Raw genomic sequence first — 23518 nt, 5'->3', positions numbered from 1 at the left:
TAGTCTCCCAGATGCAGTTCCCAATCCCAGAGGCCTTTTGATCTCAGGTTACCATTTGTCTGCTGCCAACCCTTCCAAGTTACTAAGGCTGAACCTTGAACTTGCTTTCAAAAAGGCAGATGCTACCAGCAGGGGACTCTGCTCTTCTTCTCTGGAGGTTGATCTCACATGTTCCAATTAACCTCCCACCCCAGGAAAATATGCAAGTCATGCAAATGCAGCCACGAAGACCACTGCTTCAGCTCTGAGCTGGAAGACGATCGGAAAATTGGCCGCTTGCTGATGGACTCCAAGTATTCCACCCTCACGGCCCGGGTGAAAGGCGGGGACGGCATCCGGATTTACAAGCGGAATCGGATGATCATGACCAATCCCATTGCCACTGGGAAAGATCCCACCTTTGACACCATCACCTATGAGTGGGCCCCCCCTGGAGTCACCCAGAAACTGGTAAGGCAACTTCCTCCAACCAAGTGGTTGTTTTCCTATCCTTGTACATGTTCGTCAGGCCTGAATGTCAAAGATAAGGTTAAGAAGAGGGCGGGATTATAGAAATGATAGGAATAGCTCTGGTTCTGAACCTGCTCCTGCCTCGCTATGTGATCTTGAAGTGAAAACTCCCTGGGCCTCGGTTTTCCTCATCCATGAAATGGATAGAAGTGTCTCTATGAATTCCAAGGCCCTTCCAGCTCTAGTCCAGGGTCGTCCATGGTTCCATTTGGGCTCCCCACTTCTGAACAAAGGATGGTTTATCATTCCAAACTCTCAGAGTGCTTGTCTTCATGTGTGAGATGTTCATTTCCCCTCAAAGTGGCCTGGGATATACCCATTGCAGGCCTGAGGGCGAGCAGAGAAACAGTTCTATGCCCTCTCCAACAGCGGAGGCCTCTTGGGCTTGGAAGGGAGAACCAAACTAGCTTTACACAACCCCAGGGAAGAGGCACCCAGAGAAGGACAAGGTCACACCCTGGCCACCCAACTACAAAGACCCATAACAAGTCCCCATGCACAGGCCTCAGCCCAGACCGTTAAATCAGAAGCTCTAGATTGCAGGATCGCCATCACCAGACATGGGCATTTAACTCCTCAGGTAATCCCACATGCAGCCACCTTCAAGACCCAGCGGACCAGACCAGTGCCCCTCAGATTTCAGCAAGCATATACATCATCTGGACAGCTTGCTGAAATACATCCAGTGAGCCTGGGGCTGATCCTGAGACTCCACGCTCCTGACACTCTCCCAGGTGATGCCGATCCCGCTGGCCCCCAGACCTCACCTGGAATAGCAAGGGCCTAGGTGGTTTCCACAAGTTAATGAGATTAAAAAGGCCCTACAGTTTTAGAGATGCAAGCCAGGCATTTTAATTAAATCTCTTCTGGGGAAAAAGGAGAGGCTTCAGAGTCCTCCCACAGCTCCAGCTATGACCCCTCACTCATTACCTTACAGCGCCCTGACCTTCCTCTTTCCTGCTCTGGAATGCTCTAGGCTTTTGCCCTCCTCAGGGACTTTGCACTTGCTGTTCCCTCTACTTGAAAGGTCCTTTCCCTGCTCTTTGCATGGCTGGGTCTTTCTGACAGGTCCCAGACAGGCCTTCCCTAACCACCCAATCTACAGCAGATGCCACCTACCCTCTAGCTACATTGTTTCTCTCTCAGTTCTCGTGTTTCTTTAGAAGCTTTGATTGCAATGTGTAGTTATCTTAGGTGCATCTTTGCTTAGTTATCATCTCTCTCACTGGAGTGAAGCGAGGCCCACAAGGGCAGACACCATGCCTGTCCTGTGCACCATCCTACCCAGCACCTTGCATCATGCAGGACACATAGTAGGTTTGATGAGTATTTGTACTACATCACCCCTCTGGCCACATGTGGTCCGTGGACTGACACTGCCACAAAATCCTGTGATTGGTCCACAACGAGAGGTACAGAAATTGAGAAGAAATGCTGGGGAAATTTGGTAGCAATTGACATCCAAGCATGTGATCAGAGACGTCTTCTCACTGAACAGAATTCCACTGTGGTCAGACTCACGTGGAAATCTCAACGTGGCATGAGCTACATTCTCATCTCATGCGGTGAGCCCACAAATCATTCTGCAATAGGTAGAAAAATCAAACAAACAAACAAAAAAAAACCTGATCCTTCACCATAGAGAGTCTGAGCAGCACAGTTCTAGGCTATAGCTTAAGTGGGGGAAAGATGGGGGGACTCCCTTCTAGATCAAGTGGAGATTGGCAAGATGCTTTTTTAAAAGCTATACTTTTTGAAGACATATTTTAAAAAGAATATGTCAGCATTTGTGAGCTCAGCCACCCTGTGAAATAGGAATTATTTTACATGTAAGGAAATACAGCATGGTTAATTGGCCTTCACCAGTTGGAGGGGCTAGGCAGGGGCACATCCGGGCCACAGAAGGTGATGTCCAACAATAGCAGTGCTGGGACATGCCAGTCGGCTCCGCATTCAGGTCTGCCTCCAGCGCCCAGGTCTGGGTAAGCCATCAAGCAGGTCTCCAAGATGTCAGTGGAAACTGAAGCAAGCAGCTCGTAAAAGAGCTGGCTGTGGGCGTCAGGAACTGGCTGGTGAAAACCCCAAGTGCTTCGGCCCCAGACTAATCAGAGGAAGGCATCGTCAGGCTGTGATTAATGCTGGCTCATAAAACCACATGGTATAAAGGGCCCTCTGTCTGCCCCCCCTCTGGCCTGCCTGAGCAAGTTGCCTTTCTGAGATTGGACAGTTCTCTCTTCCCATTCAGCCTCCCAACATTTTTTTTAATTACCAAGTGATCAGGACTGATTATATTTTGGAAATGGGACTGGTTCTTGCTGTCATCCTTCCCAACCAGAATGAAAAACGGAGAAATTCTTAAACCATTAAAGACTAGTCACAATAAACCTAATGGCTAGTATTTATTGAGTACTTACCTGTGCCAAGCACTATGCTAAGAGCTATACATGCACGGTCTCATCTAATTTTCCAACACTGTTAGGGATGGACTATGACTACACTTATCCACAGAGGGGGATGCTGAGGCTCCAAGAAGTGACACAACTAGCCAACTGTCCCATAGCTGGCTTAAATGGCAGAGCCAGGCCTTGGACTCAGACCTCCCTGACTCCAAAGCTTAGGCTCTTCCCTGCCAAGCCAGGCCAGGAGAACCAGACAGGTAGGAGGAGAAGCAGAAAGAAGCAGGTATCTTGGATTAGCACTTTTAAGGGAATAAATTTCTAAGAATAGGGAGGGACTTGGGTAAATCTTTGAAGGCTATCCAGGATTTGGGAGGAGGCAAGGAGGAAAAGATGAAGGGAACCAGCATCCATTGAGCATTCTGGACAGGTAGATAGAGAGACAGACAGGCATATAGATATATCATCAACACCTCACCACTCCTTACGTGCATAATAACCCCATTTTATAGGGGAGCAAACAGAGGCTTTTGAGGAGGCTCTGCCGGTGTGGCACTCATACCCGTGGCAAACACTGCTGGTCAGTCAGGGCACTGTCTCCCACAGAGCCCTCACTGGGCCTCAGAATCCTCCTCGAGACAGCACTCCAAGTAGCCACTATTGACTAGGATTGACATGTACCATGAAGCCCACTGACCATCCTTGCCTGACAGCTGGAGAAGCAGAAAGAATAGGCAGGGTCAGGTCTTCCGAGTCCGGAGTCCATGCCCCTCCTCCTGCCCAACCATGGGAATAAAGCACCTTTCGTTCCCACTTTTCTCTCTGCCCTTTGATTCCTCTCCCGACAAAGACCGATTCTGGGAACCCCTTCACCCAGGATGTCCCAGCCAGACAGCGGAGCACCAAATGACTCAAAGGTCCTCGCGAAAAACTTGAAACCTAAACCAACCTTTCCAGCTGCTCCGAGAAAAGGCTTATTGCTAAAGGTTCGGGGAACATGACCTTAATCAGCTTCCCGGAGAGATTCCTGAGAGATTCTCTCACAAGCTCTGAACGGCACAGGCAGCCCACTCTGACCCTGCCTTCTGTCCCCATCCTCCCCTTCCCAAGCCCACACCAACCAGTGTGCTTGTCTGAACAGCAGACTCTGATACCCTCCCCAGGCTCAGCGAGCAGAGTCTGCCGCAGGTGTGTCAATCCGCTGCTGGCGCCAGCCAGACAAGGCCAGCCAGGCAGGGCCAGCCATCGCAGAAGACACGCCAGGGGCAGCGGGATGCTGCGGTGCCCAGCTGGGGCTTTGAGCTGTGACAGGAACACTGGGTTCCTGGGGAAGGAAAAATCCCTGTCTCCAGGGCCCCGGCCAGGAATCCTTTAACTCTGCGGGCCACAAACACCTGTAGCCAGGACAGAGCCAGGAAAGGACACTGAATGCAGGGTTGACAAGCAGGTGGCCAGCACCTACCCGCAGGGGGCCACTGCTGCAGGACTTCTACCTTGGTGTTTATTGTAACGCAAAACAGGGAGGGATACCTGCTGTTGAAGGTGGAGTCACAGATGTATCCAGGGACTGGGAGATGGTGGCCCTAAGCGGTGCTTACACAGCCTCCGCACCCTGCCCAAGACCAAAGGAAACTCTCTTAGAGATTGGAGGAAATCGTTTTCTCTTGGCAAATCATTCATCTTCTAGAGAAGTCACAGACACGTGGTTGAGACCCAAGCTGCTGAGTACCAAGCTGTCTCAACTACAGACAAGTCGTGGGAGCTTCGGGAGGTTCCTTCTCTGTGCCTCAGTGTTTCAAAGGGTAATATTAATTCCTTCCTCCTAGGGGTTCTATGAGAATTAGATGGGTTAGCGCAGGTCAGGCACCTAGAAGGGTGCCCAGATCGTAGGCACCACCATGCCTTCAACCACTCAACCTTGGGGGGCGGGGGGGGGCGGGCCAGCAGCCTTTGTAGGAGAAGAGGTTACGCTCCGCTCCCATGAGCTCCATCAGCCATGCAACTGGAACTGCTTCAACACTTGGAATGAATGAGATGATGGCCAAGTCTGGGTGCCCATTCTGGCACCGTGAGCAATGCCCTTGTTTCTACTTCTCCAAAATCCTTCCTTAGATCCTGGGAGCAGGGCAGGCCCCAGCACAAAATTGGAATGGCTGTGGGAGGTATTTGCCCCCCACAGCCCGTCTTGTTGTCCCTAACCCGTCTCCCCAGGGCCCTGTGCCCTGCCCCAGACTGTAGGCTGCTGGTCTGCTGCTCTCCCTGTCCTCTGAGGGTCACATCCTGTCCCGCCACCCACTGTCCCCAGAGAGGCCCCGATCCTCAGATATCCGGCTTCACACTCACCCAGGAGGACCTGCAAAAGTGCTCACTTCTAGGCCCCTCAGAGACTCCTAAATCAGTCACCATGTCATCCAGTGATTCTTACGCACCCCAAAGTGTGAGACTAGATTCTTCACACCTACCTGCCTGGCATGTTCGTGTTGGAAGCCCCTGCAATTTCATACTGACCCAGAGAAAAACCACATCCCCCCTGCCTTCCCCAGACAGAGTCAGGACTCAGCCCTTTCCAGACACGCAGTCAGCTGAGTGGCCCCCTTGTGCTTCTTCTTCCATATGTGGGGGCTCACGGTCTTGGCCTCTTGGGCCAACCAGAATCCATGGACTCCTTGAGCCACTTTTCTGACCTGTAGACTCGGGTCGGTGCTACCACTTCTCTCTCATAGTTGAGGTTAGGACTGAGTGAGGTCACCACAGAATTCTCACAGTGGTCAGGACCCTGAAGATCATGCAGTCTTATCTACCCCAAACTTTGCAGATGATGAAACTGAGGCCCAGAGGGGCTGGGTGCTTTCTCAGTCTTACACAGAGAACAAAAGCAGGGCAGGAGCTACAACCCCACATTTTCTGACACCCCAGGACTCTGTCCACCACCTAGGCCATCTCCTGTATCTGGCAAAGCACCTAGAAAAGTGCTGGGGACTGTGCAGATGAAGGGATAGTAACGGCGTATGCCATGAGCCCACAGAGCCAGAAGAAGGCTCAGCCAGATGTTCCAGCATCTAGGACGGAGCCCCCTAGGGGGCATCCACAGCTGTTGCTCGCCTCATGAGTCCCATGGGAACGCAGGTCACCTGCCTCTCCCTTCTCCAAAACTCTCATCCGGAATGCATTTATTATGAAACTCAGCAAACCAGGCTCTGGACTAGTACGCCCCTCCCACCACTTCCTCACCCCTACTCCCCAACATCAAGCAACAACAAGGGGGTGTCATTATGAATTGCTGTATGACTTTCCATGTTGATTCACACAATTCAGTTCCAAAATGAGTACAGCCCCAAGTGATGTGATATGGGGCAGGCAGGTTCCAAGAGGGTTAATATGGAAACAGCCACCTGGGCAGTGGGAATCAAGCAACCTAGTGGGGGTGTCAGGGTCATAAGCCCAGATGCCAAGAACAGTTGTCAAGGAAAACAATTTGCCTTTCATACTTTCTCATGCTGCCTGGCCTTGACCTTTATCTCCCCCTAATCTCCCCATCCCTGGCAGCCACCCAAGTATAAGATTACTGTTCATTTAAAAAAAAAAAAGCCAAATTGGACAGTTATCTATGGACATATTAGTATTCAGATGGTTACCAGTCATACTGATGTGGAAATGTTATTACCTTGAGACCTTGTCAATTCATCCTATTAGAAGGTGCCTTTGCCTGTTTTTAAATTAATAAACCATGAAATACCTTATGCCTATAATGATTTAATTATACTTTTCTAAGAAAAGCAATTTTAAGCTAGATTGACTTTTTTTTTTTAATTAGGAGCATTGCCATGAGGTGAATGAAGTAAAAATGTTCAGTGTTGAAGGAAACCAAACCTGTATCTCAAAGTCCACGAATCTAAAATGAACACTGACTTAAAGTACACCATTCTCATCCAGAAACTTATTTAGGCCTCTATGGGGTGTTGCCAGATTGACAACATTGCTGCCTTGACCATCCTCAGGTTCTGCAGAAAACCCGAAGAAGCTGGAAACTTCGCCCGTTCCAGATCTCTGTGTGGGTGCCTGCAAATCACAGTTGCTTTATCTCCTCCCCACTAGGGCCTGCAGTACATGGAGCTCATCCCAAAGGAGAAGCAGCCAGTGACAGGCACCGAGGGCGCCTATTACCGCCGCCGCCAGCTTATGCACCAGCTCCCCATCTACGACCAGGACCCCTCTCGCTGCCGTGGACTTCTGGAGAACGAGGTGAAAGTGATGGAAGAATTTGTCAAGCAGTACAAGAGCGAGGCGCTGGGCGTGGGAGAGGTGGCCCTCCCTGGGCAGGGGGGCTTGCCCAAGGAGGAGGGGAAGCAGCCAGAAAAGCCAGAGGGCACAGAGACCACGGCCCCAACCACCAACGGCAGCATCGGCGACCCATCCAAAGAATACGTAAGTCTCTCCCCGGCCTCCCGGTGTGGCTGGAACCACCAGGCCCAGGGCTTGCGCAGTTGGGGCCCCAGCTCCAGGCTTTTCCCCTCATTCATGCATCCATTCATGCGTTCATCCCGCCAGCAGCTATGTGGTGCTCATTTACTCTGGGCCAGGCACTGTCCTGCGGAAAATAACACACAATCACCGTGCTTGAGAGGCTCATCATCCAGGGGAGGTCCCAGACTACCAAACTGTCACACCTTAGAGAAAGGGCATCGAACCTTGGCTGGGGTGAGGGTCGGCTTGGAGGAGGAGCTGGGGCCCAGCCTAGCCTGGAAAGAATAACCAGGATGCATCCAAGTCTTCAGGCTTGGCAGGGAAGCTCTGTGCCACCTTATAGAGATGAGCATGTACAAAAGTTCCAGAGAGCACGGTGGAGCCAGAGGCCTGAGCGGAGTCCCATGTGACTGAAAGCACGGTGTGCTGGGGGATGTGGGGACCCGAGGCTGGCCAGGTCAGCAGGGGCGTGCTTCCTAAAGCAGCAAGCCTCGTCCCTCAAGTATTGACTAGCCTGTACTCTCTGCCAAGCCCCAGGAAATCAAACAGGCAGAAGACCCTGTCCGCACATAGGAGAATAGCACGGATGTTGGACATCCCTCTGAGGGCCACGGGGAGCTGTGACAGGCTGTGGGTGGGAGGCGTCACAGGATCTGAGCTGTGCTTTGGTAGCATCCTCGAGTAGCATGTAAAAGATATGCTGTAAGGGAGTGAGCTCCTGGGGGCTGTTTGAGAAAAATTGCAGAAGCCAGAGTGTCTGGGAGGTGAAAGCCTCATGGATTGGTTTGCCTGAATCTGCCCCACAGGAGGTAAGAGGACTAGCTTGAGGCAGGTGCCACCAAGGACTGATGTTTACTGTTTCCTGGCCTCTGGCCGCCTTCTACCTTTTGCCCTCTGCCCCTATCAGCCAACTGGCCTCAACTGCCCCTATTTGGGATTTGGAGATAAAGGTCCCAATACAGGGAGCCCTCAAGCAAATTACCTGCCTTGCTGCTAACAGGCTGGCAGGCTCCTGTGTGAGCCAGACATCCCAGGGAGATGGCAACCCCAATGATGCTGTCACTACATTCAGAGAGGGCTGGGCTCCTTCTTCCCTGCAGTGACTCAAACTTGTCATCCAAAACCTGCATCCTGCATGTCCAATCCCCATGTGTTGGCCCATTCATCTGGAATTGCCATCCAGTGAACTATGGCCTCACACTGTTAATCTGAGAACTTTTTTTTAAAGATTTTATTTATTTATTTATTTATTTATTTATTTATTTATTTATTTATTTGAGAGAGAGCACAAGCAGCGGGGGGAGCGGTGGCCGGGGATGAGGCAGAGGGAGAGGCAGAAGCAGACTTCCCGCTGAGTAGGGAGCTTGACGGGGGACTTGATCTGAGGACCCCAAGATCATGACCTCAGACGCTTAACTGACTCAGCCACCCAGGTGCCCCTAATCTGAGAACTTTAAGACAAAAAACAAAACTTATTTTCCCTACCACAAATTTGGATATGTGTTGAAAAGACCTATTTTTCAGGAAGAATACATGTCCCAGCAACTTAAAAAAAATTTAGATCAGTTACCATGTTTCATAAATTAGTCTCCTCTCCCCCCAGCCCTCTATCCAAATAGTCATCTGTCCTTAAAGCATAAATACCACCCAATTCCAAGTTGGAGGGCGATCTCTTTAAGTCATTGTGACACTTCCCAATTGCCATTCCCAGGAGAGCTATGCTGATCTGAGAACATATTTTATCCTTGACTCAGCCCCACATATTTGCACAGCAGGGAAGTGGGGCAAAGGTGGCCTGAAATGCCAGGTCTCTGCCTACCATCAACTTTAGGAAGTAGTTGTGACAGTTTGGAAGTATATAAACAACAAGATGAGACAATGAACAGGGAATTTAAAGGAAGCCCGTATTGGTTGGGCTGGGCTGGCTGGGGAAGATGGCCTTCTCCTTCCTTACCCGAACTCCAATCTTGCTTAGATAATTAGTCATGTAATTAGTGGATTCAGGTCTGTATGTCATGTATTTATGTCACCTCTAGGTGCTGCTGGCTTGTCTTTTTCATCTCTGTATCTTCAGCAGGTGCCACTGATAGAGATAGTAGGCGCTCAATAAATATGTGAACCATGAATGAATGAACAAATGGATGAATAAGTGAGTGTTCTAACTAAATAGAGCCTCAAACGATGGAGACAATCTAGATGGCCATATTGCCCAGGAGGATGATGGGATTCAAGTTCACATTTATTAAGCACCTGCTCTGTGCCAGATACCTGCCCACTCTTTCAAGGTCTTTGTTTAATTCACACAATTGCCTAGTGGGGTGAATTTCACCAAACCCATTTTACAGGTGTGGAATCAGAGATTCAGAGACGGTAGGTAACTTTTCCAAGGTCCCATAGTTTCTAAGGAGTAGAACCTGGATCCAGTACTTGTCCTACTACGTGATGCAGAGTTATAAAACCCTGCTTATGATCTGTTCCAGGAAGAAAGAAGGCTGGGTGCTCTTATTTATAACTCCCTGTTTATCTCCTTGAATCCAGGGAGCAAATCCTATAAAGACAGCTAGATAGACTTAGACCATAGATAGTGTGTCCCCAGCAACCCCAAACTTAGTTGTGGATGTGTGCTGCCTGCACTGCTCTGCCTTAGCCCAGTGAGTAGCCATGTTAAGTGGACATGGGTGCTGGCCAACCTGTGTGCTTTGCCTTCTATTTCTCATAAAAGGGCAGTGTAGGAGAGTTTACCAGAGCCAAGCATCAGGCAGGAATCCTGATTTTTGCTCCCCTGATGAGGACAATGAACTCTGCCAGAGTGGCCAGGGCATTCAATTTGAGAACCCAGATGTGGGGAGGAAACTGTAGAACTCACACTGACATCCCAAATCCAAGTGGTGATTTAGGGGAAAAAATGGAAGCAAAAGGAAGGGCACATGAAACCCATTTTCCTAGAACTATATTGGTGACGTAGTATGGTTTATCATCCAAAGAATGATCATTATTACTATCGTTAGCAGCTATATGTGTGGCAGGCTTTTTCTGAATCAAGGGTAGCGCTAAGCACTAGAGTATCTGATTTAAAGCTCCCAGCCATCCAAGAACTTAAAAAGAAAAGCTGTGGGATTTGAACCAACCTCTGTCAGACCCCAAGTCCATCTTTCCTGTTGCCCAAAGCTTGTTCCTTGGAAAACTAATAGATATTAGGCCACAAAGGGGTTACATGGCCATGTAAGGTTAGGAGACCTGAGAGTGACCAAAACTACATGGGTTTCTTTGTGGTAGGATCTTCGGAGAGCCTCTGGTAGGCTGTGGCAGTGGTTCTCAAACTTAAGTCACCCAGAAGGCTGGTTAAAATCCAGAGGGCTGGGCCCCACCCCAGAGCTCCCTGCTTAGTAGGGGCAGGTGGGGCCAGAGACTCAGCTTTTCTACTGAGCACCCAGGTTGATGCTGGCGCTGGTCTGGGGGCCACTCTTTGAGAACCACTGCTAAGGAGTATAAAAATAACTTTATATAAAAGCTCAGGAAAAATGATATCGCCAAACTGGCATATGGTGAGGATTGAAGAGATGACAACGCAGGCATTTTCTAGATGTATTTGGCCTCCTGGCTTAGGGAGTCCAGCTTTGAGGACACTGCACGGCACTCTCCCATTCCCCATTCCCCACTGAATGGTCCACAGGGAGTTCTGGAAACTCAGAACTGCTTTATACACTGCTTTATACCCCACACAACCACACTATTCAGCAGCCTGAGGCCACAAGCCCCCTTTCCTCCACACTACAGTCAGCCTACATGGCAGGGCAGTTCTCCAGTGAGCTCGCTTGGCTCCGTCAAGCTGCTATCCGCCTGTTACTGTGGTGTCCTTCCTCAGAGAGCTTGGGAGGGGCCTGAAGCCAGCAACGGCTGAGTGAGACCCTGGAGTCCTCCTCACCAAGCTCCTCCACCAAAATGTGCTCAGAGGAAAGGGTTATCCAGACCCGAGGAACGCTATTGCCAGAAGCCTTTTCCAAATTGTCCATGTGGAAATGCCCCCAGGGGCTGAGTTAGGGGTGAGGCCATAGAACAGTGGGTGGGCCAGACGGCTGGGGGGAACAGTACCCTCTGAGCCCAACTCCCCCGTGTGGCTGGGCCTTCAGGGTTATTCGGATCTGAGTCTGGCTCACAGATGTGCACCCCAGCTTTCCAGCTCCGGGCCCGCACTCAGGCCCCCCCTGACGGGACGGGGGAACCTCACATCAGCTGAGGCACATCTGAGGAGTGAACCCAAGAGCTGTGGCTGTCCTTGCCTACCTCAGAGCAACCCTCTTCAAAAGCATCATTATTACACTGAGGTTAAGAGATGCAGGACACCTGGGAAATGCTGTTGGAGGTATCTGTCTTCATGAGGAGACACCGCAGTAGAAAAATCCCAGGGACTACCTCAGCCGCTGTCACCTGAAGCGTGCCCTTTGAATCAGTGGGGCCAATTAAAAACCCAAAATATCTCACCTCCCTCTTTCCTTTACTTGCCCCATGTGTATATGCTGGCAAGGAAGGGGGGCAGGTGGGAGGGGAACTTAATGTCTTCGAACCCTCAGCAGGCTCATTCATGTCTTCGAACCCTCCTAACAACTAGCAGGAGAGGTAGGGGTTGTTACACCCATTTCGCAGATGTGGAACCTGATGCAGAGAGGGGTTAAGAGGCTTGTGGATAAGAGGTGGGGCTGGGGCTCCCATCCCAGGTCCTTGTGCATCACCAGCCCTGAGGATTATGAGCAGCCCTGGGGTGGGGCCAACACCACAAAGGTGTGCTCATTTATGTTTGCTGGATGAGCAGCCGTGTTTGGAGTCACCCACAGCCCAATCCAGTGAAGAATCTGGGGGCCTCTTGTCTGTATGCCAAGAACAATGGAAGGACTTGCCCACCGCACCCCAGTCTCACCCACCATGAGTTCTCCTGGGTTTGGAGGGCTTCAGAGGTCTCCATGGCCAGGGAACTGCCAACTGCAGCAACCTGGAACATTTGCTCCAGCATGGCAAAGCTCCATATCCACTTTCCAGGCCGTCTGCTCCCCACCTCTCCCACCTGGATGGAACCTAGGAGCGCCTGGGCCGCGAGGGCAATGACCTCAGTGCTCTGATTGTTAACAGCCCCACCAAACCATTTCCCCGCCTTTAGAATGCTTACTTGGTATTTTCTCAGAAATGAAATATACGGATTTCCTGGGCGTGGAATTTCCGCCTCTCCCTACACCCCAAACTTGTAACTGAAGAAAGGGGAAAGAAAGCCAGAACATAGCACTCAGAGTAATCTCCACCCTTTAGTGTTTATCATCCCTGCCGGTGCCCCCACCCAGCCCCTTCCCCTCAGCACCCCTCCCACGGAGGTCTGCCTCTCAGATGGAAACTTACAGCAGCTGGCTGCTCAGCCCGACTCCTGCCCCAACAAGGGACATATTTGTGGGCAAGGGACTTCCAAACCTTTGTGCAGCAGATGTTTGGCTTGTGGGCTCAGCAGGCTGGCTTTCCTGCCAGCCCCTCTCTGGGAATTTGAAACCAGCGCCCCACCCCCGCATCCTGAGCCTTGTCTGAGCTGGAGGACCCGGGCCAAAAGGCCCAGGAAATCGCCATGGTTACCAAGCTTCTCAACATCTGCCTCCCTCCTTCTTTACAATGGAGATATTTTAATGACATTAAAGGGATTTTTTTTTCCACAGAAAATTCCCTTTATCCCATTTTTTATGCTATAAATACTTTTCCATGTTGCCACATAAGCTTCACAAGCATCTTTTTTTTTTTTTTCTGGAGTAGGCTGCATCATATTCCATTGACTAAAACAGGAGCTGGCTAATTTTTCCTGTAAAAGGCAGATGGTAAATATTTTAGGCTTTGCAAGCCATACGGTCTCTGTCACAACTACTCACTCTGGCCTTGTGGCCCTAATGCAGCCATAGACCATAGACAGGATCTAAACCAATGACGATGGCCGTGTGCCAATAAAACTTTATTTGCAAAAACAAGTGGTGGGCAGGATTTGGCCCACAGATGTAGTTTGCTCACCCCAGAACTCGAACCGCTGTAAAAGATGGTTACTAGCTTTTTATGAATTACTTTGGTTTTATCCAACTTCATTTTGCCATTTTATAGGTTAATAGGATGACGATGATGATGATGTCGGCTGCCATCCCTTGACTATCTAGATTGTACCGGGCACTATGCCAATGGTGTCACATAGTTTTTTTTTTTTTTTTTTTTTACTGAATCCTAAGAATTCTCCTACAAAATATAATTTCCCCTTTTTCTAGTCATCTAGCTTGTGAGTGGTTAAGCCAGAACTGGAACTAAGGCCCGCCTTACCCCAAACCCCACAAAGACTCTAGCCAATGGAAGCTTCTGTTTCCTCAGGAACCATGCAGCTGCAGGCGCCGCACACGGCCACTGCAACAGAGACGACCCCATGTAAGGCTTTTTCCTTTGGTGGGAAGCCAGTCCTTGCCTATACACTCATCAAAGCTGGATTTGAGAACACCCCAGGCTGACGGCCTCTCTTCCGAGGGTAGCATTTATGAAGCCTTCCTGGCTCCGTGTTCCCCCTTTATCAGATAACCAGTGAGGAGGGAGAGTCAGTTAGAAATGCCTAACATGTTACCTTGCTCGGGAGAGAGCCCCAGATTCAATTATCTGCCCCAAGAAGAAGCGTGAGGTGAAATGGTTGGCCAACAACAGTGACCACCATATGTAAAGCATCTCCCATGAGCCAGGGCCTGCCATATGTTCCTAATGAGGAAACTGAGGCTCAGAGAGGTGGGTGACTTGTCTGAGGGCTCACTGGTGATGAAGCAATGGCATGGCTCTCATTCCAAAGCCCGTCACCCTAACCACTGCACCCAGCCTGCCCAATCTGTACTGTGAGGAATCTCAGGAAGATGACAGTGTGGGGGGAACAGAACGCAAGAGTCTAAAGATGCCAGAAATGACACTGGGCCAAAAAAGGAAAGAAAAATAAGAAGAAAAAAAAAAAACCTCTGGGATACACGAGGCTGCAAAGATGGTGAATAATCACCATAAGAGGAAATGGGGAGATGCTGTTTATAAATAAATTGTTGAGTATTTGTGTTGGAAAGAACCCAGCGCCTGAATTCAAGGCCCTTGTGTTAATATTTACTGTATTGTAATAGTGAGATTTTCACAAGGCACTCTGGGTTTAGACTGAGTAGGCCTTTGGCTAAGAGACTTCCAGAAAAGAACAGAATGATTGGGACAGAACTTCTGGCAACCCCAAGAGAGAGATTATCGCTGGTTCAGAGGGTTCTCCATATCTGTTGATCATTCTCTGAAGGCCAACACAGCTCCATCCTTAAAGACAGTTCTTTGGCCACATAACCCTTGGCCACTGTCCCTAACCTACTGTTGCCTAAAACACTTTGTGTCTCAGTTACTCCCATTTCAGAAGCCTTAATGATTCTGTTTGCCCACATTGGGTGTTCTTGTCATCTAATGCTGAATATCAAACCACCCCAAGGTATAGAGGCTTAAAAAAATAACATCTGTCCTGCTCACAAATCAGCAATCAGACAGCGTTCAGTGGAGGATATCTTATCTCTGCCCATGTGGCATCATTTGGAACAGCTTGTAGGCTGGGAGCTGGAGGCTTGTGAAGCTCGTTGTCTCACTGGCCTGTGGCTTCAATGCTAGGAAGACACAACCAGCTGGGCTGGACCAGGCAGGAACGGGCTCCTTGGTCCTCTTCCCCTCTCACTGTGTGGCTTCTCCACAGGGTTGCCCTCACAAAGAGGTCTTGGGATTCCTTTCCTGCCTGCCCAGGGCTCCCAACGTGTGTATAGAGAGAGAGATCCCAGGGGAGGAGACTGTGTTGTCTTTTTTACGACCCTACCTCAGGAATTAGTAACATCCCTCCCACTATATTCTGTTTCAACAGAAGCAAGTCATTAAGGAGTGTCAACAATCAAAAGAAGGGACTTAGACACCGATGGGTTGGAGGAGTGTCCAAGAATTTGTCCACATCATTTCCACACACCACGACCAAGGGAACCTCAACCCTACAGGGTCTTAGCTCCCGAGGCATCAACATCTAAAGTGTTCCTCAGCTTTCTCCAAGCAGGTGTTTTAACACTTGGCAAAGGCCCAAAGTACAGAATTTCCAAACCCTTTCATTTAGACCCTTTTCATTCAGAATCTCTCACCATTTGAACAGAGACAGGGCCAGACTTCAGTGGCACAAGGAGAAACTTCACCTTTGTTCCACCAATGAAAGATTTGTGCCACACCTCCTCCCCCGCAAGGGGGAAATAGTCTGCAAATTAAGCTATGTGGCAAATGTTAGAAAGATTCTCAAGGGCAAGCTCTAATTTTAGATGGTTGAGAGTATGAATAAGAACCAATTGATATGATAGCGATAAGTGTTCTTCTCTATGCCTTTTAACATAGTCCCAAGGGACTTTTACTTGGCCACAGTATCTCCTTCATAGGGAAAGTAGTCTGAGAATGACCACACTGGGCTTTCTTAAAAATTGTCTAGAATTTAAGCATCCCAGGAATTCAAATTGGCTTTTGGGCTGTAACCAAACTAAATTGGTGGTATCATTTTTGCTGAACTTATTTTTAAGGTCATTTTTAAACACTCTATGATAGTGGTTCTCAAACTGAGAGTCCCCTGACCACACCAGCATCCCCGGGAGCTTGCAGATTCCTGTACTTCATCCCAGACCTGTCTGAATCAGACACTCTGGGTGTGGGGCCCAATGGTCTGTTTTAACGAGCCCTCTAGGGGGTGCTATGGCAGACTCAGCCTGAGAACCACTGTCTTACAGGGGGTGGTTTGGGAGAAGGAACTGACTGTAGCTAAGTCTGGGGTAGTGATTGACAATGCAGTTCACGCAACTCTACCCTCTGGCTGTGCACAGATGGAAAAAATGGAGATGGGGAAAAAACAAAGCTCATTGAGCTTTGTTTGATGGAGGGAATAACCTCCTTTCAATATGCGTGATCGTGGTATTACGGAAAGAAACCCCAGGCCTCCACACCAAAAGCACATCCTGCCTTCAACATGTCTTTGTCATCTTGGGAAAGTGATTTAACCCCTCTGAGCCACAGGCTTCTCCTCTATAAAGAGGGCTGGGGTAGGGACAACAGGAGATTTTAGCTAGCTATTATTGAGCCCTTATAAAGTCCATTAACTCTATTATCTCATTTAATCCCAAGAACAACTATATGATGTTAATATTATTAGAGTCTTCATTTGATGGGTAAAAAAACCCAAAGCACAGAGAGGTTGGGTAACTTGCCCAAGGTCACACAGCTAGCCCCACTCTCGGCCATCCACTGCAATTTAGAAACTGTCAACTTCAATACCAAGGTTGTAGGAGAATAAGTTTGTGCAGAGAAAGGCAAGGCCAGGGTCATAGGAACCAAGCAGGCTAGGCATTCTGACTCTTGGTTGCCAGCCTGCCCCTTGTGACTGAGGGGCCACCAGGCTGACAGAACCAGGACACTGTCCGATCTACTACCCTTTGAGATGACAGGGAAAGGAGCACAGAAAATAAATCAGAGGCCTGAGGAGGAAATTGGTTCCTGACACACGCTGACAGGGCTCATTACCCGGACATCTTGTTTTCATAAAATGGCAGTGACACTGTTTGCTTTGAAAAGGGCAGGCTACTGGCAGTAATGAGGCCACGAGTTGGGGATGCCGGGGGAACAATGAGGGAAGGGACACTCCTCACTGAGGGAAGTCCTTGAGACAGCGCCTTCAGACGTGGTGGGGACCAAGCTCTGCGGGCACGGATTATTCTCTTTTCCTTCCCCCTCCGCGCTGCTGCCGCCACTAGAATTCTCTTGCTACAGCGCGAACCAAATGCGGTGCCCCCAGCCTCAAGAACCAGTAATGGCTCCCCATTACCTCCAGAAGTCGCAACCATAACCTGGGCTCGCGGCCCCCAGACTGCCTTCCTGACCTCCCATCCCTCTGTTTCCTTCTGCCGGGTGTGGGTGCCTTCCAATGCTCCCCAGATGCATCCAGGTGCATTTGTATCCCTTTCCCTGCTTCCATGTTAAGCAACATCTGGGAAATCTGGAGTTGGGAGCCCCACTGGTGTATCACAGTGATACCCAACTGGGTGTTTGGTGGATTGACACTAAGTCCCTTCTGTGCGAGAGGAAAAGGGCTAGAAATTTCGTCCCATGAAATACAGAAAGACAGACAGACAGAAAACTCACTTGGTACTCATACAGTGCTTGCCAAAGAGTTTACACTTCCCAGATGTGCCGAAGGGATGGTGAAAATAAATGAATGATGATTCATCACTTGTTTTTGGTTTAGACCCTCTGATGAGCTCCATGGGAGCTGGGACTCAGTCATGTGCAAGGGAACAGGGTTTTCGTTGTGGTGAAGGACTCACACCATTCATTCGTGGGGGCATAACTGAAACAAGTCTAGCACATTCCAAGGACCATCATCAGGCAGTTTGGATCAATTAGCCAAATACGTTTTTTATCTAGCCATTCACTCAACAACTACTGTGCTTAGGGACCCCTGTCAGTACATGGGCATTCCTCGTCGTTTGGTTTTCTTTCCCTACTTTCCATCATCATAACTTTTATTTCCTCTCTGTATACAAGAATATATATTAAGTAATGTAATTCAAGTCTATAACTTAAGAATACCAAGTGTTTAGGCTCTTAACATATGCCTGCTCCTCTTTGCGTGGCAAAATATTTCTGTTTGTGCTGACCTATAATTGGTGCTTAGTCAGATCAAGTACTCATCTAAAGCCAGGCTCTGCAAACATTTTCTGTGGAGGGCCAGGTGGTAAATATTTCAGGTGTTGTAGGCCAAGAGCCAAAACTGATGATATCATGTAGATACTTTATGTAACAAGAGAGAAAACAAATTTCCACCGAGTTTTCTATTTCTGAAATTCAAGATCTAATAGTATCATTAAGCATAGGTTTTTGTAATACAGGTTTTATTGGTCAGCTCGGGCTGTCATAACAGAATGCCACAGACTGGGTGGCTTAAATAACAGAAATTTATTTTCTCATCGTTCTGGAGGCTACGTGTCCAAGATCAAAGTGCCGGTGCAATAGGGTTCTGATAAAGCCTCTCCTCCTGGCTTGTACATAGCTGCCTTTCCTCTGTGCGTGCACAGAATGGGAGAGAGGGGGATTGGTCTCTCTTATTCTTATAAGGACACCAGTCCTATCTGACTAGGACCCCACCCTTATGACCTCATTTAACCTTAATAACCTGCTAAAAGGCCCTATGGCCAAATACAGTCACATTGGGAGTTAGGACTTGAACATAGGAATCTGGGGTGGGGGGGACATAATTCAGTCCATAATATAGGTCCACTAATAAGAAAAATGGAATTCTTTTTTGGGAGAAAACATTTCACTGAACTGGAGTTCAAACATAAAATCCATTCTTAGCTTGGTGGATCTTACAGGTCCAGGCAGCAGCAGGGTTTGGTCATGGTTGCGGTTTGCTGGCGCCTACACACAGTGCAGTAGAAAGAACCTTGGCTTCCGGGTCAGGCTTGGCCCCTGTTCAAATCCCATCTTTGCCTTCTATCAGCTGTACATTACTGAGCAACCACTGAATCTCTCTGAACCTCCGTTTTTCCATGTCTGGAGGGAAATAATGATTTCCTTAGAAGGGAGCTAAATTAGGAGGTGAAGTAACCTTCCAGGGTTTCTGTAAGGGGTATTAGTAAGGTGTGCACAATCCTGAGCATGGTGCTGGACTTAAGGAAATGAGAGCGCCATCATCCGCGTCAGCATCACCAGAGTTGTGAGGAGCCAGAAATAACTCCAAAATGACTCAAAAGATTTGATGGATTAAGTATGTACTCTGGATAGTATGTCATGAGAATGGCGATCAACCTCTGTGGTTTTCCTCCCAACATTATCATGACAATAACATCAGATCCCAGTTGAGGGACGTGCTACAAAACACCTGACCAGTACTTTTCCAAACTGTCAAGGTTATCAAAAACAAGGGAAGTCTAGGGGCGCCTAGTAGCTCAGTCGGTTGAGCGTCTGACTCTTGGTTTTGATTCAGGTCATGATCTCAGGGTCATGAGATCGAGCCCTGCATCTGGCTCCTCACTAAGCATGGAGCCTGCTTGGGATTCTCTCTCTCCCTCTCCCACTGCCCCCCACCCCTGCAGTCATGCTTGCTCGCTCTCGCTCTCTCTCAAAAAAAAAAAAAAAAAAAAAAGTCTGAGAAGTCACAGCCAAGAGGAGCCTAAGGAGATGAGAACTAAATGTAACGTATCCTGGAATAGAAAAAGGACATTAGGTAAAATCTAAGAATATCTAAATAAAGTTGGGACTTTAGTTAATAATAACATATCAACATTGGTTAATTAATTGTGACAAGTATATCATATTACTCTAAGACGTTAAGAACAGAGGAAATTGAGGTGTGGAGTATATGAGAGCTCTCTGTACTATCTTCACAAGTTTTCTGTAAATCTAGAACTCTTCTAAAACTTAAAGTTCATTAAAAATAATTATATGTGCGTAAATGGGTAAAAGATCCATTCAAAGTACAAGGTGGTCCTGGATTTTAATGTAACCAGGATGAAAGGTTGATTGATACAGCTCAGACTCCACATTGACTTTTGAGAAACTACCACCTGTCCAGTTTTGGTATAGAATAAGGAAGAATCTCCACAGTGATCTGGAAAGCCTATTAAAATACTCTTCCCTTCCTTTAACCAACTTCATACCAGTGTGAGGTCAGATTTTCTTCATATATTTCAAAGAAAACCACATAATGCAAGAGATGAGGAGCTACAGCAATTATGAGAATCCCACAGTCCTCTATTGAGCTAGTCAGTAAAGAGATTTGCAAAAATATAAAGCAGTGCCTCTCTTCTCACTAAATTTTTCAGCTTGGGAAAACAGTTATTTTTAATTGTGAATATTTATGTTAACATGTCGGTTTATTATTTTTAAATGAATTAATAATTACTTAATTTTTTATTCAGTTTTAATTTTTCTTTTGGTAAATCTCAACAGCTATTACCCATATGAGCAAAAACTCTTTGGGGTTCTTAATAATTTGTTAGAATATAGAGGGTCCTGGAGGATAAAAAGTTTGAGACTCCCTGAGCTAAACAACTACTCTATTCAGTCCACACAACAATCTACTAGGTAGACAATATTATTATCCCACTTTGAAGATGAGAAAACTGAGGAACAGAGAGGTACAGTAAGCTGGAGGGCCCTCAGGAAGTAAAGAGACGAGTGGAAGCTCGAACCCGTGTCGCAGTGTTCTCCTGACCACCCTGTGTCCCTGGTGTCCTCCTCCCCTTCTAGGTCTGTGAGTTCTGCAAGGGAGTGGCCCCTGCCGACAGCCCTGTGGTCTACTCAGACAGGGCAGGCTACAGCAAGCAGTGGCACCCCACCTGCTTTGTGTGTGTCAAGTGTTCCGAGCCGCTGGTGGACCTCATCTACTTCTGGAAGGACGGTGCACCCTGGTGTGGCCGCCATTACTGCGAGAGCCTGCGGCCCCGGTGCTCTGGCTGCGATGAGGTGAGAGTCGGGGGTGGGGGGTGCCGGGCGGTGGGGGGGGTACTCCCACTACTGTGGGAGAGGACCCAGAGGCCGAGGTGAGTGTGGCTTCATTGAGGACGTGATCCACAGATAGGAAAACTAAGGCTCAGAGCTCGCGTCCTGCCCTCGGCCTCTGTTTCCCCATTTGCAAAGGGGGGCAGAAACTAGTTCACACTCATGGGGTTGTTCGGGATGGGTCAGACACATCATTCTTGTCAGGTCTTGTCCTTGGCACAATGCCTGGCACTTACCAAGTGCTCAGAAGAACACTCTGGGGGGAGCGGCAGGTGCCAGAAAGCAGACTGCCCACATTCAAACCTGGCTCTGCACGATTAGTGGTGTGGTTACCTAACTCCTGTGCCTCAATTTACCACTCATAAAATGGGAGGAAAATAGGCCCGTCCCAAGGGGTTGCTATGAGGATAAAATGAGATCATGCATGAAAATGCTTGGCACAGGGTCTGACCAAGGAATTAATAAATAGGAGCTACCAGTAGTCTTATAAGGTAATACAAGAAGACATGATATAATACTAAAACATTAACTTAATACAATAGAGATGCCATGAAAGGGGTTTGACTCTCCAATATGAGTTCAGGCTAGAGGAACTCTAAGGTATATTAACGGTGACAATGATAATTACGATAATGGTAACTACTGTCTGCATGCCTGTGACAACAGGAAACTCACTACCTTCATTGTTGGCACGTATGAGGGTTAGAAATGTCTTCTTCATTTTGAGCCAGTATCTGCCTCCCCCCTCCTCCCACCTTCCACATGTTCCTCTCCATATGAAGTTAAAGCCCGACAATTGTCTTACCTAATAACTGTGTGTTCGAGAGAGGTTAAGAGGGGAAGGACTGTCGGCAGGCCTGCCCCCACAGCCTCATTTTTTTTTTTTAAGATATTTTATTTGAGAGAGAGAGAGCGCGCATGAGCGGAGGGAGGGGCAGAGGGAGAGGGAGAAGCAGACTCCCCGCTGAGCAGGGAGCCCGATGCGGGGCTTGATCCCAGGACCCTGAGATCATGACCTGAGCTGAAGTCAGACACTTAACCAACTGAGCCACCCAGGTGCCCCGCCACGACCTCATTTTTGTGAGGACAACAGTATACTTAGAGTCGCAACACTCCATCCATTATTAAGGGCTTACAGTGGGTCAGCCATTTGCTCCATACTTGATAGGTGACATGCCATTTACATCTCACGGCGGTCTCTTAGGGAGAGACCATCATTATCTCCATTTTACATTTGAGAAGAGAAAAGCTCAGAGAGGTCGATGACAATGCCATGGCCTCGGCTGTGTCTCAGTCACTATGCCAGGTACTTCATATGTAGTAACACATATAGAACTCATAAAACCCTGTGGGATGGGTCGGTTTTTTGTCCCCGTTCCACAGATATGGAAACTGAGGCACAGAAAGATGAAGTGATTTGCCCAACGTCATGCAGCTGGTTCCCCCCAAATCATAAAATGCATTTAAATGCTGTTCTGCTCTCCTCAGGGATTCCTGAGCATATATATACATATTTACATATTCCAAGTGTTACTTTATTCCAAGCCCACATGATCCTGTGTGACCTTGCTGTTGAAGACTGGCCATTGGCCCTTAGCTTCACTGGGGTATGTAATCCCGTCTCAGAACACAACTGGGCTTTGGTCTGGGGCCAAAGAGTATTGTGGATGCTAGATAAGTAAAATGTGCCTGTGGCGGAGAATTTTTTTTTTTTTTTTTTCCATCTAAGAAGCTAAGATGCAATCATGACCTGTGCCAAATACTGTACTTACTGCCTAAGATTTAGGTCAGAATCCTCCACTGACGCATTTAAAGGTCAAGACGAGAGTGGGGAGAGGAGGAACCGCCATCTACAAGTTGTCCTCCACGCACTGTCTCTACTAGGGACAGAACCCAAGTCGTGCATTTCCTCTGCTCCCCTCCCCAGATCATATTCTCAGAGGACTACCAGCGTGTGGAAGACCTGGCCTGGCACCGAAAACACTTTGTCTGTGAGGGCTGTGAGCAGCAGCTGAGCGGCCGGGCGTACATCGTCACCAAGGGGCAGCTTCTGTGCCCGACTTGCAGCAAGTCCAAGCGCTCCTGAGAGGCTGCCCATCCACAGCCAGAACCCACAGGATCCCACCCAGAAGGAAGGCCAGGTGTGCTGAGGCCATCCTAAGGGTCTGATGTGCCAGCAGCAAGCAACAAAAACAGTGATATGTCAGTGGGAAAATATATATATATATATATATATACATATATATATACATATATATATATACATATATATATATGTATACACACACACACACACACACACATACATACATATATTCTAGGTTGGGTGGTGGTAGATCCTTGAGGGTCAATAGTTTCAAAGCCAGCGATGTTCTGAGAAGTCTTAGAATGGAGTTATGTTGTTGTTGTTGTTGTTTCCCAACTACCAACTAAAGACACGGCTGGCGTCCTGCAAGGGATCTCTAGGAGTTTCCCAGAATACGGTTCTGGGTGATCAGATCACGTAGCTGTAGAATGTGCGTGCTTTCTTATGAATGTGGGGGCTCCTCCCAGAGCAGGCTGGGACCCCAACAATCATT

At 48.4% G+C, this 23518-nt stretch overlaps 1 protein-coding gene across 1 annotated transcript; it reads left to right on the top strand.

Annotated features, from left to right (window-relative positions):
- Positions 1-267: 267 nt before the first annotated feature.
- On the top strand, positions 268-23025 carry LMCD1 (LIM and cysteine rich domains 1). The gene is made up of 4 exons (XM_028101739.2): positions 268-450; positions 7002-7331; positions 20688-20903; positions 22867-23025. The coding sequence occupies exons 1-4, from the start codon at positions 283-285 to the stop codon at positions 23023-23025; spliced, it is 873 nt and encodes a 290-aa protein (XP_027957540.2). The 5' UTR covers positions 268-282.
- Positions 23026-23518: the final 493 nt, after the last annotated feature.

Source organism: Eumetopias jubatus, unplaced genomic scaffold (genome assembly GCF_037043125.1).
Source record: "Eumetopias jubatus isolate StellerSeaLion01/CBP00866 unplaced genomic scaffold, mEumJub1_p1.0 scaffold_1, whole genome shotgun sequence".
Lineage (NCBI taxonomy): Eukaryota > Metazoa > Chordata > Mammalia > Carnivora > Otariidae > Eumetopias > Eumetopias jubatus.
This window is presented reverse-complemented; position numbering and strand designations above follow the sequence as displayed.